Genomic DNA, 17,483 nt, shown 5'->3' with positions numbered 1-17,483 from the left:
TAGAAAATAAAATGCTTCATGTTTATTCGGTTTAAATAATGTTTATTAAAAAACATAATTATATTAAATACAGACCATATTCTAACAGAATATTCATTTCATTTAAGGAAAAATAATCATATGACTTTTTAGTAACATGAAAGCTTTTTTTTTTAAAAGAACAAAAGTCCTTTTTAAATTTTATAGAAAGTTTTACCCGTGAAGGCTAGGTTCCTGTTTCAGACCTGCAGAACAAGACATTTCAAAATATGTAGCATCATACACTAATATTTTTACATAAGAGCACAAAGTCTGTCAGGATCAAATTGGTCACAGGCAGTTCTTAAATAGTCAAGTGGAGATTCCCTGATTCCTTTCTGAAGTGCCTTTTCCTTGGGAACTATAGTGCAGATTTCTTGGGAATTAAAAAACTCCCACTCTTTCAGGGAGCTGGAAGATTATGTGGCAGGATAGAGCTGCATCATCTTGGCTGAAGAAAGCCACCTTTCCCAACCTAAGCTGGCAGCAGAACTCACAGCTCTAGAACACAGGCAGTCCATGCCTACTGCCAGTTGCTCTGAAGTCTCCGATTGATCAGTGTCTCTTGCTCGCTCTCTTTCTCACACACACATACAGAGTCCACAGGAGCTGCTGGCTTCCTCACTTACTCTCAAAGCTGTAACAGCGCAATTCCCCATTCCTGTCATAGCTGCGCAGTCGAGTACCATATTTATCCACACACCAGCAGAAACCTCGCCTTCTACCTTTAGAAGATCGGCACTGTGGTAAAGGGAAACAAAAACAGGTCAAAATTTTTTTAAAGTTTAATGCCATTTTTCCTTTAAGCATAATATAGTAATGAACAGCCAAATTACTTGCTATAGTCATTAAAGGGTCCTAATCTTGACTCAGTGATGTAGGGATGCTGAGTAGCATCCATACCGTTAGCAAAGATTTGCCTCACATTTGTGAATTTTGCATATTACGGGAGCAGTAGCTGCAGCACAGCAGCCATTCTTTCCAAGGCTTCAGCAGCTGTAGCACCAAAATATCCTCAAAGGATGGTGGTGTACAATGCGCAGTTGGTAGACCACCATCTTAAATTAGTCTTCTGTCATGGTGCACTGGGTCTCTTAGTAGTTTGCAAGCAAATAATAGGACTCGGCTTGCTGCTTTCCAATGGATTTTCTCTTACAACTTTACAAATAGCAAATTTAAAGTTTATTTCACAGTTAACATTATCTATTGATATCAACTAAGGTTAGAGTTTTATTGAAATATCACAATGCGGCCTTGCAGAGCACCAAGCTGCAGTCTGTGAATAATTATTCCCTGTTGCAGTGTCGATACACCAATACAATAATAGGACTCATTGATCTGATGGAAGGGTTCAGCAATTGTAGTTTCAAAGGGAATCAACCTAACTCTTGATGAGGTAAAAAGTGGAAATCTGGAAAGCTCTCCCCTAAAAATGTGTTGAGGCTAGTTAATTTAAATCTCAAAAATGAGACTGATAGATTTTTGTTAGGTAAGGGTATTCAGGGATATGGAACCAAGGCAGCTAAATAGAGCTGAGATACTGATTGGTCATGATCTAATTGAATGGCAGAGCAGGCTCAAGAGGCTGATTGGCCTATTGCTGTTCCCAAATCATTTGCTTCCGGGAGCAGTTACATTCCTGTGTTATTTTAGAAGGTCTCCACCTAGTTTAGTTGAACAGTTACTTCTAATTTTAAAAGCATTTTGGGCATAATAGATTTACCAGTGACAAAAATGCAAATCCTACTGGGTCTAATCTCACAGGTTTTAAGGTCAAATCAATAACCAGTGACGGGATCCTTAGTCACCTGAAAAGATGGCAACTTGAATATCAATGCCCTCAAATCAGCCAAAACACAAAACATTACAGATACAGAATGGGTGGGACAGCTGTGACAGGATCAAACTATCTCATGCCCTCCCTCCCAATATTTCCCAAAAAACATGCACAGCTTTCAGGTCAGTCCTAGGTTTATAATTTACATATATAGAATATAGTAATATTATATAGTAATAATAATTTACTAATATAGTAATATATAGTATATAGTAATATTATATAGTAATATAATTCACATATTATATTAGATAAAAGTTGGCCATTATTTTTGCACAACTTTCAAAAAGTGTTAACTGTATGAGCTACGCCCAAGAAAAAAATCAACTGCAAAATCTATCCTTTGGTCTTGAATATTAAGCTCTGAGCAAAACATCAGGAATGGACTGCATACCCTCCTTTGGCATAGTAAAGAAATGCCTCGGAGTTTCTGCCTTTTAGCCAGTACATTATCTGGTAGGTAATCGATATGCTTTAGGTGTGTTAAGGATAGAACAATATCATTGACTCGCAAGGCAACTTCAGCGAGTGCATCCTACACATAATTAGGAAGAGAAACATTTATCACATGGAACAAACAAAAGAAAGCTGACCCCAATGGGGCTGCGACATCTACAAACCTGTTTTTTCTTGTAGAAGCCTTTCTTGTCACAATTTGGAATGTATACACCTCTGGGGCTCAGAATGGACACAGCTTTCAGATTATTTAGGATATCTTCCATTTCTCTCCGACAAGGACCCTGATAAATAGATAGGAAGAAAAATGTCATGATCTTTGGCGCATTGACAAAGGTGAACTTTACTTTGTGAAATTTAAATCATTCATTTGGAGCGAAACAATAAATCTAAATGTTGAATTGTTTTTAAACCAAATGTGTTTCATTGAAAATGTAATGACTTTGGACTCACTAGAATAAGAATTACAATGGTTGCTTATGTTTAGTGACATTGCAAATACATTTTTGCTGATTTCCTGTGTTCGGCATTTCCTGTGAAACTGTGAACACTTTCCAGAAAAAAAGTCACATTCGTGTTAGATTTAAGTAGAAATGCTGCTGTGAAAATCTTCAGCGCATTTATGATGTCACTACATTGGGACCAGAGGAATTCCTATCTCACTGTGGTAGATAGTACAGGTGCATCGTTTGATTTCAGGAATTAGAACAGGAGATTCAAATCCTTCAAAATAAATATATATTTAAGAGAGGGACCCACTGCTCACTCACATATTCTGTGTCGTGTTTTATTTCTGAAGAAAAATTGGTAGTTTCAGTATTCTCTGCTTCATTGTTAATTTTGTAGAGCTGGGATTTTCTAGATGCTTCTTTCTGGATCAGCTTGCTGTGTTGTTGGTGAGTTTTACTCTCTTGCATTCGGTGTGTGTTGGGACTCCACTCATTCCCGGAGTTACTGGCATTCCTTTCTTCCTCTGAACGGTTGACATTTCCTAAATGTAAAAATAGGAGTCACATCAGTAAAGCTTGGTGCAAAAATCCTACGGAACAAACGGCTTGTTTAGTGCTTAAACTGCATGGTAACTATGCTGAGAGAGGGGGTAAACAGGCAAGTGTACAAAATGGTTTAATTTCATCATCATTTCAGTTGATTCCAGTCGTCAGTCTGTCCTTGTAAGGCTTTTAAAGAGGATCGCCGCTCAGCAGCAAGCCTTGCAATAAATACTCTCTTCCACCAGATGGTGGTGAGCTAACATCGCCAATACACACGCTCACTCTTTCTGTTTGCAACCTTACCAAGCCACAAAAGTGTGTCCCAGCGAGGAATGGAAATCGTAGAGTTATTCTTATCCCACCTTTTCAGTAATAGAACGAATGCTTTTAATTCATTTTGCACTGTTGTACTAATAGTATGATTGTCGTAACCAAATATTAACGAGGAAAGCTTTCACAAAATGAGCAACACCGATGTATCAGCACGAAATACGTTCAGCAGCGCGATTCCACGTGTATGCAACATCTTCGAGCAAGCGACTTCTTTTCAAACAGATGTTAAAATACATCTAAATTGAAAACAGTCAGTACATCGCACATAATTATTGCGTTACTGAAAGTGCAATTGAAATCATTCAAGACAGAAATTAACTTTAAAAAGTTACTTCCAACCCAATCGTCGCTGGTCTCTGGTGGAAGGGGCCGAGCCACGCTGCAAAAGAGGCAATGTTGCTATTTCTCCCAACCCCAACTGTTTAAACAGTTCTCGGGACAACACCCGCTTCCTATCGGCTCGGAAGACAAACTTAGCACCGCGTCCTTTTCAACCATCCATCCGCAACAATGATACGACCACAGGACCTCCACTTCAAGGTACACATATTTTAGTCAGAGAACCCGAAATTAGATCAAACCTCCACGTATAGTTGCTGACGTGCTGACAGAGCAGCACGTTTTGGTCCAGCAAGCACCAAAACCTAGAGCAACTGGTAAAAATAATGCTACTTTAACAAAAGCAAAACAAAAGCTGCAGATGTTGGCAATCTGAAATAAATGATTAATACATAAACTAATAGACTCTTACTAATATATAAGTAAACTCTCATTAACACACAAACTAATAGACTCTTGGCTTTCGCCCTGAAAGAAGGGGTGTGTAAAAGACATGATTCTGTACCTGCAGCGCTCAGAAGGATGCGGAGTCTCGCCGTCTCGTTCGTGCACAGCCCCCTGCCCTCCAGCAGTGACTGCAGCGGTCTGCTTTCGGCCGCCTGGGGCAGGCAGGTGAGGCCCGAGGCGCAGCGCTCGGTGTAGACGCCGCACTGCTGCCCCTGGCGGAGGGCGCAGGTCAGGCAGCAGCCGCAGCCCGGCTCCCGCACCGGCTCGCAGTCGCCCTGCAGCGGCTTGCACTGCGCCAGCGCCCGGCCGTCGCACGGCTCGCAGCGGACCACAGGTCCCAGAGAGGCGGCTACCTTGACACTCACCGCCGCCACGGCCAGCACACACAGCGCGTACACCATGGTTTATCTACACAGCCTTGCCGAGCGGACGCCGGGACTCCCCGTTTTTGCAAAGAACTCCTCACACACACACAAAAATATTGTTTGACAAAATCAAAAAAGGGAGGTGGGGGAGATAAAAAAAAACAAGTTTGCTGCTCCGAGGAATTCAAACCGAACTTGTCGGAAAGTTTCCTTTTTATTTTACTTTTTTTTTAATAAACTTCACCCGCTCGCACTTTCCTCGACTCCGAGAAGCCAGCAGCGAATGCAGGTTCTCTTATATCAAGAAAGGAGAGATCCCGCCCCCGGAATATGAATAATTCACTCGCCTCCCATTGGATTTACGCAGTTGGTTATTTGCTGATACAGGTTTCGGGGCGGGGCAGTTTCTTTGCCCCTCTCCTCCCGCCCCATCCCATACAACAGCCGCTGCCTTTCTCTCTCGCTCTCTCTAAAAGTCGTCCAAGTGAGTGTCACCCCGGAACACGAAAAACCAATGCCAGGGTCATCTTGGACCTGGAGAACGCCCTGGGCTATTCAAGTTGCAGGGTGCCACATTACCTTTTTTTGTCACTGAGATATCGTCAGTTTGTAATAGATTAAATCTCAATTGTTTTAAACAAAGAAAGTGCGTTCATCCGACTGTACAATACCTGTGCCACATGGGTTGACTAATCTGTGACTTGCAGGAATAGATTATTAAAGTTGATCATTTTGCAAATGATGGATGGATACTGTTCTCAGTCAGGCGGAAAGGCTCCTTGTAACTTAGACTTTTATTCACCTGAGCCAAGTGAAATGATTCTGCACCAATGACTTCTATTGTTAGGTGTTTAGTAATCGGAACAGTCTCCTCTTAAAGCTTGGTTTTATTACACACGTTTCTCTCACTAAAAAAAACAGTGGATTGTAAACTGCTGGTCAAAATTGACACAGATCTCCTACACCTTTAACGGCACGTACGCTTTGCTCTTATCTGCATCAACAGAAAGGAGATAGCAAAAACCCATTTTTCTGAACAAGCAAGGTCGCTGCGAGGCGACCGGCACCTCTACTTGTTTAAGGACGGCGGCAATGGAACAGCACACAGTTCTTCAAGTTAGATTCAAGTTTAGTAACAATTTTTGAGATTTATGAGAAACGTTGCCTCTTGGTTTCAGGGTCGCTTTGGGATGTATTCTGTGCAACAGGTACCTGCAAATCAGTTTTACTATTTTTAAAAACGTGTCTGCCCCCTCCCCACAAGAAGATTTGGCAGACACTCGGTTTTTTCAATGTTTTAATAAGGTTTTATTTACCGTGTTTGGATTTTATGCAAACCTCTTTGAGCTCCCCCAGCTTTTTTTGTTGGCCAAAAAAGGAAATCGATGGATTGAAAGGGGGTTGAAGCGCTTGCGGAAAGCTGCACGTTGGGCAGGGTTGAAGTTGTCTGCCTGTGAAAGCATGCGCTTTAACCCGAGCAGCGCAGGCAGCGAGCCTGGGATTGTTTAAAGCGTGTCCTAGCAACCGTGCGCACCCCGACCAAACTCGTGACTGCCAGGGACAGATACAAAGACATTCAGAGACATAGCTGCACGCTGCCTTGACACAACTTGCTGCCACTCCAGCCTCTGTCCTTCGAACGGCACCAGAAAGCCCAGGCTAACTGCACCAAGCAGGAGCTGAGAGCGCAATCACATGCCATATAATGCTGCACCATTAATGCTCCTGCTAATAAAAAAACTGTGGATATTCTCCATCCTTTGTAGGGTTCACTTTTACACATGTTGACTGTCAGTACCACGAAACAAATCGGTTTGGGATGGATTAACAGCCAGGACTGAATCTGCTGGTGATGGAAGTGCTTTAACCGAGATTTACTTGGTTTAACTGAACTTTAAATTTAGAAGAGGCGAGGAGACGTGCCTACTTACAAAGGCGCGCAGGGAGGATTTGGGCGGGTTGTGGGGCTCAGGAGGCGGCTGCCGGTGCGATGCCATCCATTTCTCTCCCGACCTTCATTCAGGAGCTCTTGTTCCAGCCTCATTTCTTGGCGCCGACCCTGAGCATGCGCAAAAAAAAAACCCCGACCGCCAGAATAACTCCGAAACTTGGTGATCAAACAGTGTCCGAGCGCTCGGATATCCCATCTCCCTGCACCTTTCCCCCTCAACACACGCATACACACGGTCAGAGCTTGATCATGTTTCTCCAAAAATTAAAACAACCTCAGCAACAGAGGTCGGTAGTACTACAATCAGAAAAATGCTGGAAATACTCAGCAGGTCAAGCAGCATCGGTGGAGAGAGATCAAACAGTTCACGTTTCAGATCGATGACCTTTCGACAGAACTGGAAAAAAGTTAGATCTGTAACAGATTTTAAGGAAGTGCAAGGGCAAGGCAAGGGGGGATGGGAGGAAAGGACAAAAGGGAACGTCTGGGATAGGGTGGAAGGATGAGAGATTAAATGACAAAAGGGATAGTACAACGCCAAAGTAGATGGTACTGGGACAAGTAAAGAAACAAAAGATGGGTCTAGAGATCGGTAGCTTTGATTTTCATGTCGGCAATCACTTGGCCAAATCCGTCAGGTTGTTCCCACCCCCATAAATAGCTGGGCACTGATTGACGGGGTCCTGACCAGAGGTCATGGACCTGAAGGGTAATCCTATCTTCTTTCCACACATGCTGCCTGACCTGTTGGGTGTTTCCAGCATTCACTGTTTTAGTTACTGATTCTTACTCATTGGCAAGGCCATAAGTTAATAATCCAAATTCAGTTTCTGGGATTTTTACCAGTATTTGGGGATTACATTCCAAGATTCTGTCCGTTTATAATTAAGAGCCCTGGCTATAAATCAAATTCCATTTTTAATTGCATAGGATTACAGATTTTTTTTTTTTTACCAGTGGTTTGGGGATATTACTCCATGAATCCAACCATTTTTCCAAGAAGACCACAAATTAGGGGCCTTGTTCATTGATGGTGCCCATTCTGTCAATCCCTTATCTTTCCCTAACCTCTAGGGCTCATTTTAATTAAAACTTCTGAACAACAGCAACAATCTGTGTAGAAAAATCAACTTTACATGAGGAACACAGATGCCAAGCCGAAGAAGGCAATATTATGAGAACTGACCAAAAGCTTGGTAAAAAAGGTGGGCTTTAAGGAGGGTATTAAAGGAGAAGAGGGATGTGGGGAGGTGAAAGGGATTAGGCTGTGGGGCCTATAGGGCTGATGCCATGGCCAATAGTGGTGGAGAGAAGGAGGGAATGGAAAATAGGCTATAGTCAGAGGAACAGAGACTGTTGGGGTTGTAGGACTGGAGGAGGTTACAAATATAGGGAGGAGTGTGATCATGAAGCAATTTAATGTCAAGGGCAGGAACTTTACATTTTGAGCCATTGGGGGACTCAGAACTAATGTAGGTCAACGGGAATGGTCACAAAATAAAATGGAGGAGCTCAGCTTCCTCTTCAATCAATGCCTCCCCTGCTCCTGACCACATCCTGCCCTTCCTACCCCAACTCCGCCACGACACCGTGTAACTTCTCCACTATCTGGGCAGACATAAAAATCCCATGGCACTATTTGAAGAAGAGCAAAGAAGGTCTCTCGGTCCTGGCTAATATTTATTCATCAACTAATTACACTAAAGTCTATTATCTGGTCATTATCAAATTGTTGTTTGTAGGACCTTGTTGTGCATAAATTGGCTGCCACGTTTCCTGCATTATAACAGTGACTATGCTTTAAAAAGTACTTAATTGGCTGTAATGTGCTTTGGAACGTCCTGAGATCATGACAGATGTTATATAAAAGCAAGTCTTTTTTATGTCTCTGCCAGCTTTCATCAGACACATCTGCTCCATGAGAATCATCTCTTGTCTTTCGTCCACTCACAGCGCCTAATCACTCCACTATCCTTCTTTGCTCAAATGCTCACTAATGTCATTAATTGCTCCCTTTCCTCGGGCACCTCAACAACATCATCTGCAAGTATGGTACCAACTTCCATATCTAGGTTAACGGTACTCAGCTTTACCTTTCTACAACTATGGAAAAACATAATTTAGTAAAGCAGAGTCAGCATGGTTTTATGAAAGGGAAATCATGTTTAACAAATTTGCTGGAGTTCTGTGAGGATGTAATGAGCAGGGTGGATAAGGGGGAACCAGTGAATGTGGTGTATTTGGATTTCCAGAAGCCATTCGATAAGGTGCCACATAAAAGGTTACTGCACAAGATTAAAGTTCACAGGGTTGGGGGTAATATATTAGCATGGATAGACTAACAGCTAACTAACAGAAAACAAAGAGTCAGGATAAATGGGTCATTTTCCAGTTGGCAAACAGTAACTAATGGGGTGCCACAGGGATCAGTGCTGAGGCCTCAACCTTTTACAAAATATATTTACAATTTGGATGAAGGGACCAAGTTTAATGTAGCCAAGGTTGCGGATGATAGAATGATGAGTGGGAAAGCAAGTTGTGAGGAGGACACAACAAATTTGCAAAGGGATACAGACAGTCTAAGTGAGTGGGCAAAAATTTGGCAGATGGCATCTAATGTTGGAACGTATGAGGTTATCCACTTTGGCAGAAAAAATAAGAAAGCAAATAATTATTTAAATGGTGAAAAATTACAAAATGCTGCAGTACAGAGGGACGTGGGGTTCCTTGTGCATGAAACACAAAAGGTTAGCATGCAGGTACAGCAAATAATCGGGAAGGCATATGGAATGTTGACCTTTATTGCAAGGGGGATGGAGTATAAAAACAGAAGTCCTGCTACAACTGGACAGGGTATTGGTGAGGCCACACCTAGAGTACTGCATACAGTTTTGGTCTCCTTATTTAAGGAGGGATATACTTGCATTGGAGGCAGTTCAGAGAAGATTCACTCGGTTGATTCCTGAGATGAAGAGGTTGACTTATGAAGAAAGGTTGAGTAGGTTGGGCCTGTACTTATTGGAGTTCAGAAGAATGAGAGGTGATCTTATTGAGACATATAAGATAATGAGGGGGCTTGACAGGGTAGATGCAGAGAGGATGTTTCCACTCATAGGGGAATCTAGAACTAGGGGGCATAGTTTTAGAATAAGAGGCCGCCCATTTAAAACCGAAATGAGGAGGAATTTTTTCTCTCAAGATTGTTGTAAATCAGTGGAATTCTCGGCCCCAGAGAGCTATGGAGGTTGGGTCATTGAATATATTTAAGGCGGAGATAGACATATTTTTGAGCGATAAGGGAGTAAGGGGTTATGGGGAGCAGGCAGGGAAGTGCAGCTGAGCCCATGATCGGATCAGCTATGATCGTATTAAATGGTGGAGCAGGCTCGAGGGGCCAAATGGCCTACTCCTGCTCCTATCTTATGTTCTTACTCTTGGCGCCACAACTTTTGCTGCCTGTCTGATATCAAGCTGCGGATAAGGCAGAACTATATCCAGCTCAACGTCGGCAAGACAGAAGCAATTCTCTTTGTCCCTCATTAGAAGCTTCATGCCAGAAAACGTCATTTTCCTTCATGGCTGCTTGATCAGGTTGAACTTAGCAGTGCATGTCCTTGTCCTGAGTGGGGCTGACGTAGGGGTAAAGGCAGACACTTTCACTTAGTCAATATTGTCTGCCGTCACCCCTCCCTCAGCCCCACTGCTACTCTATTCCATGACTTTTGTCACCTCCATGCTCAACATCTCTAATGCCATCCTTGTTCTTGCAAGTTCCACCCTATGCAACCTTCAACTCAGAAAACGGGCTGATCTATCACCTCTGCAATTGCTGACGATGACTGGCTCCCCACACTCAAGGCTTTCAGAATTCTCCTGCTTGTCCACAAATCCCCCCATGGCCTCGTTTCACATCCACCTGCAACTTTTTCAACTCTACGTGTCAGCTCGCACGCTCCACTCTTCCGACAGACCCCCCGTGCACCTTTCCTCCCTTGGTGACACAACCGTCAATCATCACATCGCAGCAATCTGGAACTTGCTTTGCCAAAGCGCTCCGGTTTGTAATTTCCAAATGCGTTCTCAAAATCTAATTGTGCCTTCAATTATCTCCTCTACCCCTGCTCGCAAACTCGAGCCATTAGTCGGTCCCTTTCTGTAAATGACGCGATACAGTAAGTAAGTAGAAGTTGGCTAATCGTGGAGCCTGGTGCGATCTTTTTAATGAAGCCATCTATGAAAAATTAATGATCCCACAACATTCAGAAGTTTCAATATAAACATTTAAACCTACGCGTGGGCTAGTTTACAAATCAATCACGTGTGTGCGCGAGTGGAATAGGAAACAGGCTGAGATGAAATGAAGGGCCCCACTCGCAGGTTATTCTTGGCAGGTCACCGTGTTGCCATCCGTAAGTCTAAATGATGTTGTGAAGCCTTGGGCTGCAAAAACATTAATTTCCAATTCATTTTGGATGTTATTCTCGGTATGTTGAGTGGGCAGAATAGCAGGGCTTAAAACAAGTTGAATCAATAACAGATTAATAATAATTGAACCAAAATGGCAAGAGGAATAAAGAGGCAAAACCCAAAATTCTGATGGGACTGGACAAATTAGATGCAGGAAGAATGTTCCCAATGTTGGGGAAGTCGAGAACCAGGGGACACAGTCTAAGGATAAGAGGTAAGCCATTTAGGTCTGAGATGAGGAGAAACTTCTTCACTCAGAGAGTTGTTAACCTGTGGAATTCCCTGCCGCAGAGAGTTGTTGATGCTAGTTCGATGGATATATTCAAGAGGGAGCTAGATGTGGCCCTTAAGGCTAAAGGGATCAATGGGTATGGAGAGAAATCGGGAAAGGGGTACTGAGGTGAATGATTAGCCATGAACTTATTGAATGGTGGTGCAGGCTTGAAGGGCCGAATGGCCTACGCCTGCACCTATTTTCTATGTTTCTATGTTTTAAAGAACGTTATTTTATGGAATGTCTGTTCCGGGTTTTATACATACAATTTGGTGCATTTCAATTATAATATTCTGGGTTGTCATATACGCACAATTACTGGTTTCATCAATTTGTTTAAATTTCCCAGTATTTCAAAGATACATAGTGCTCAAAGCCATGTATCACACTCAGTTTGCATTTTACTTATGGACCCGATGCGGTTTAAGGTTCAAAAGCAATCATTGTAAAAACATGCTTAACAAATTAGATGTTATATTGTATATATTATTCTTCCCCACCATCCTACAGTTTAAAATACACCTCTAAAACTTTCATCTTTTAACGTCTTCTACATCTGCGAACTGGTACGGGTAGAACTGACATAAACCAGGAATCGTGCAGCTAATATCGATCGTGAATTCCCTAACTGATATTGTAATTATAATTTGAAATGGCTTTTGATGTTTTGCACCATTTATTCATTGAGCATTACTGGAGTTCTAACCTAAATTGTAATTCATACTGTACTATAATGTAACAGTACGGGGGAAGGCAAGTCTTGATAACTGCTTGATTACAGACAAGAGGTGAAAACAATGATAGCTCTTCCATGTAGTTAGTAAAGCTGCGGTGTACAGTGGTGCCTGCCTCAGAGTGAAAGTTACACAAACAATTTCAGCCGCGACACCTGGCTGGAACCGCACTGTGATGAGCAACGCAGTGCTCTTCACAAAGGTGCTCACAGAGAGCACATGGAGAGCTTTGCGGCAGTGAAATACATTTTGCAACAAAAGTGGTAGCATTCATTTTCTCAAAATATATTATTTTAAAATCTTGAGCACTTTCTAAATCTATTGGAGTTGTCCTCCACCAGGTGTTATGCCCAAGCAGTGTGAGACTGCCTACTGAAGGAATCTTACATCGCGGTTGCCCCACCTGGAGCAGGGTCTGTGGCTTTCGTATCGGACTGTTCAGCCATCAAACAACTCACTTTGGGAGTGGAAGCAAGTCCTCCTCGATTCCGAGGGACTGCCTATGATAATGATGACATGGCGGTGCTCGACAGTCTCGTCCGGCCTGTTACGCTTGCGTCACCCTTTGTGAAAGGAAAACTGCTTTGGGACAATATAAAAGTGGCCTTAATAACTGCGCGCTGAAACTGTTCATAGTTATGATGGACAAAATGGCCCTGTGCTTGGTTACTTTAAAAGTCCAAACCAAACTGGACTGTTGAGTTTCAAGTACAATGTCCGTCTTATCTGGGATGTGTATGTTTATCACTCTTGCATGCTTTAATATCGCCTATTGTATTCCTTGTTGATCTCACCAAGTATTATTACCAAATTTCACAGTAGATTATTTTGCAAGAAAGAATTTCTGAGCAAGGGTCGACATCTAAAACGTTAACCTATATTTTCTCTTTTACAGATGCTGACAGACCTGCTTTGTGTTTCCATTTAAACAAAACAGTATTTGTGAGAAAGATTTGTTCAGAAAATTGTGGAATCAGATGGAGTAAAATAGTTGTATTCCGATTCCAGCATGTCCCAGAGGCTTAATCTATTTTATATTTAAATAGTTGAATCTTTACTGAACTCTTTTAAAATAGTACTCTGACCTCTGCAAAACAGGCCCATCTTACAACGAGCTGACCGCATTGATATGAATTAAGTTTCTATATTGTTTGCTACACATTCCGGTTGTTATATCAAAGAGTGGAAACATTCCCGGTAATGAAGCTGTTTCCTCAAAGCAGTGCCTCACCCCTGGCTGTCTGCTGCTGCGGTTGGGGCACAGCTTTTGATGACTCAGACGAAGGTCAAATGAGGAGAAGGATCAGAAACCGTTCACGTTCTTTTCTTGTAACCTCAGGGCAAGTGGTTTGCTGTAAAATGACACGTCTCCCCATTTCCTCTGTCACTTGGACAACATGCTTTTTTTTTCCAGAATGCTATTGACGTGAACAGCAGTGGGCGTGAGCACCCAACTCTTCCGATGCAAAGTCATTTTTTACTCGAATTGAACAAAAACCAGGATGCATCCGGCCACAGTTCGGCCATAAAATGACGTAAATTGGAAATCCCGTGCCTGACGAGGACAACATTCCCACTGCTATGGTTGTGACGCAAGAACTAAATCAAACTGTCGGAAGTTATGGCACGACCGTCACATGAAATATACACAAGTGTGCTTCCCGTACCATTCAGTATCACTAAATGTTCCTTGCAGTTTCCGATGTTCCACATTGGAGTAAGGACAAAAAAAATCAAAAACAATTTCTATAATTCAGAGTGATTTCCGAATGTCATTTCATTCCATTGGAAAAATGTTACATGCATTGAAATAAATGTGATCATAGAAGGGATTTGAGCAAACAGGGATAACTAATCATTGATCTGCGAGAGAATATAAAGCTCCATAAGTGTGGATATGATAAATATGATATGATTATAGATTTAGCATTTGAATTAAAGACGAATTAAATAAACACAAATATCATTTAGCTTTAGTTCCTATATCTCAGAAAATATCACCCGCTAACTTGACTCCAATCGGCAGCAGTTAAGGCGTCTCAGAATGCGATTTGTATAAAGCACCTTATACAAACAAGCTAATCTTTAAAATAGTATATTTTATTAAGTCATCAGTTTGATTTCTAGTAGCATCAGAAACTTTGAGGTACATGCTTTTCCCACCGCCTGCTTAACTGCGTTTCACCTAGACAGCTTAGCAGGGCCCTCCCAGGGAGTGTTGCTGTGTGAGTGAGGTTTATAGGTTTCAGACACAAATGTAAATGTGATTGCTACTTTGATATGTAGTCTCTGTATGCCACAAATCAGCTTTGCCTCCAGCAAAGTTAGCGAACTGGTACGGCTCTTTGAACGAATCAGCCTTAAAATTAATCCTGCGGAGGAGTCTGACTAAATTGTTTTAAAAGTCACCCGCAGTTTAATCTTCCACCTCTCTCCCACTGATGTTGCCACAATGGCTTTTTGATCTAAGTAAGGATGAGTAGCATCAGAAAGTTGGAAATGCCACTGTGATGATGGTGTAAGTATGAAAACTTCTAGAGTCTTGATTTACCACCGGGCGCCAGGTTTATGACTTCAAAAGAATAGTTAACATTGGATATCAGTCTCTGAAGAAGGTCAGTTTATTCTGAGCCAAATGCCAGCAAAAAGGAACACAACAGTTCAATCTCCAAAAACACTCAAAGTGGTTTGGAATGGCCCTTAAACGCTATCTGTACAATCTAGAAAGAGGCTAAGAGAGTTTCTCATGAAAATAGATAAAATAGTACATTGTATAGGTATGGTAAATCTATATTATTACATCAAAATTAGTTTTTTTGAAAGTAGGATATAAATAAAAGTAGGAGACAATAATCTGGAACAACATTAATTGGTATTTGGAAAATTATGAGTTAATAAATGAAAGCACGGATGTTTTAAAAGCAAATCATGCTTGACGAACTTGATCAAGTTCTTTGATGAAGGAACGAGAGGGTTGATGAAGGTAGTGTGGCTGATGTGTATATGGACTTTTAAAAGCTGTTTGACAAAGTACCACATGTTTGCAAAATTAAAGCCCATGGGATTGAAGGGATAGTGGCAGCATGGTTACAAAATTGGCCAAGGGACAAAAAGCAGAGAGTAATGGTGAACGGTTGTTTTTCATCTGGAGGGAAGTATACAGTGGTGTTCCTAGGGTTTGGTATTAGGATCATTGCACTTTTTGATATATATTAGTGGCCTGGACCTAGTTATACGGGGCATAATTTCAATGTTTGCAGATGGTACAAAACTTGTAAATGTAGTAAACAATGAGGAGGATTGTAACAGACTCCAGGAGGACATAGACAGACTGGTAAAATGGGCAGACACATGGTAGATGAAATTTAATGCAGGGAAGTATGAAGTAACACATTTTGGTAGGAAGAATGAGGAGAGGCAATATGAATAACTAAGTACAATTTTAAAGAGAGTTCAGGAAGAGAGAGATCTGGGGATGTATGTACATAAATCTTTGAAGGCGGCAGGACAAGTTGAGAAGTCTGTTAAAATAAGCAGATGGTCCTTGGCTTTATTTATAACGGCATAGAGTACAAAAGCAGGAAGTTAAGCTAAACCTTTATAAAACACTGGTTAGGCCTCAGCTGTGTTCAAATTCTGGCCACCACATTTTAGGAAGAATGTCAAGGTCTTAGAGAGGGTGCAGAAGAGATTTACTGGCATGGTACCAGTGATGAGGGACCTCAGCTATGTGGAGTGACTGGAGAAGCTGCGGATGTTCTCCTTAAGCAGAGAAGTTTAAGAGGAATTTTAATAGAAATGTTCAAAGTCATGAATGGTTTTGGTAGAGTAAATAAGGAGAAACTGTTCCAGTGGCAGAAGGGGCAGTAACCAGAGGATACAGATTTAAGGTGATTGGCAAAAGAACCAGACATGACATGAGGAAAAAATTTTTCACACAGTGAATTGTTTGATCTGGAATACATTGCCTGAAAGGGTGTTGGAAGCAGATTCAATAGTAACATTCAAAAGAGAATTGGATAAATACTTGAAGGAAAAAAAATACATGGCTCCTTCTTTGCTGTATCATGCCATGATTCTAAGATTCTAAATGGGAATTTGAGTAAAGGAAATTTAGAACATACCTATTGGCTCAAAAGCCTTGAAATCACTCCATGGGGCCAGATATGAGTTGATTTGAAATTCCTCTCACTTCTGTTTTTGCAGAGGCAATAACCCACTTATTTTTAAATAGGTTAATGCTTCTGCTAAAATAGTAGATGAAGGAATTTTGGATAAATGGATAGTATTTGCCTTTATTGGCCCTGAAATTCCAGTTTGGCCTTCCCGCAGGCATTTTAGAGAAAAAATACGCACCTACATTAAGCTGGTGCCCACGTTGGACCCTCCAATGCTGTAGCCTGCTCTGACTGCGAGACGCAGCGCGTGCACATCGACGCATGCGCAGGCCTCGAGTTGGACTCACATGGCTCTGGGCAGCCAATCAGGTAAGGTATTATAGTGATAGGAGTTCCACAGGGTCCTAAACTCTTATTACTTTGATTGTGATAGAGCCCGAAACACACAAAACACAGCCCCAAACACCCAAAACACTAATAAAAAATAGAAAATAATTACACTACATTCAGTTAAATTAAAGTTATTAATGTCTTAAAAAAAATAATTTCCCAATTTTTAAAAAGTTTTTTAAAATATGCTTACCGTTGTGGGGAGGGTTTTTAATGATAATATATGTTTTAATAACTTTATTTTTAGATGTTTTTGTGTTTTTTAAAACACTTGCACCTGTAAAAGTAGGCTATGCACCTGCTTTCTCAGGGGCAAGATTTTTGAGGAGATTTGTAAGCGTAAATATTGGAAATTTACGCTTACAAGTGTCCTCGCTCCCGATCTGGCTACGATCTGTCAAGCCAGAAACTTGACAGATCGGAAATGCCAGGGAGGCCAGAATTTCAGGGCCATTATATCATAGAGTAATTTCAAAGGCAAAGAGTGATAAGTGTTTAGGATAACACATCCAGCAAGGCAATACCGGAAAAAAAGATTGGTATTAGTCTAAATACAATTAGACGCCATAATGCGACAATTAATGTACTAGTGAAAGCTGGTTGAAGGACGACCTTACCCTTAAATGAAGCCTCCCCCCCTGGCTATACCTTCCATCACTTGCCCCGCTCAGACTGCCATAGTGACGGTGTGGCTCTCATCAGCAAATCACACCTCGGTCTGTCCCCCTGCATTTTCTCTTCCTTTGAACACCTCACCCTATT

General features: G+C 41.6%; 1 protein-coding gene across 1 annotated transcript; it reads right to left on the bottom strand.

Annotated features, from left to right (window-relative positions):
• Positions 1 to 21: 21 nt before the first annotated feature.
• On the bottom strand, positions 22 to 5,068 carry LOC139264550 (insulin-like growth factor-binding protein 3). Its single transcript, XM_070881186.1, has 4 exons — positions 4,481 to 5,068; positions 3,082 to 3,302; positions 2,476 to 2,595; positions 22 to 759 (listed from the first exon to the last, which is right to left on the bottom strand). Exons 1-4 carry the CDS (start codon positions 4,821 to 4,823, stop codon positions 640 to 642), a joined length of 804 nt encoding a protein of 267 aa, XP_070737287.1. The 5' UTR covers positions 4,824 to 5,068; the 3' UTR covers positions 22 to 639.
• Positions 5,069 to 17,483: the final 12,415 nt, after the last annotated feature.

Source organism: Pristiophorus japonicus, chromosome 5 (assembly GCF_044704955.1).
Source record: "Pristiophorus japonicus isolate sPriJap1 chromosome 5, sPriJap1.hap1, whole genome shotgun sequence".
Classification (NCBI taxonomy): Eukaryota; Metazoa; Chordata; class Chondrichthyes; family Pristiophoridae; genus Pristiophorus; species Pristiophorus japonicus.
The sequence above is the reverse complement of the archived record's forward strand: the minus strand, read 5'-3'. Positions and strand labels throughout refer to the sequence as shown.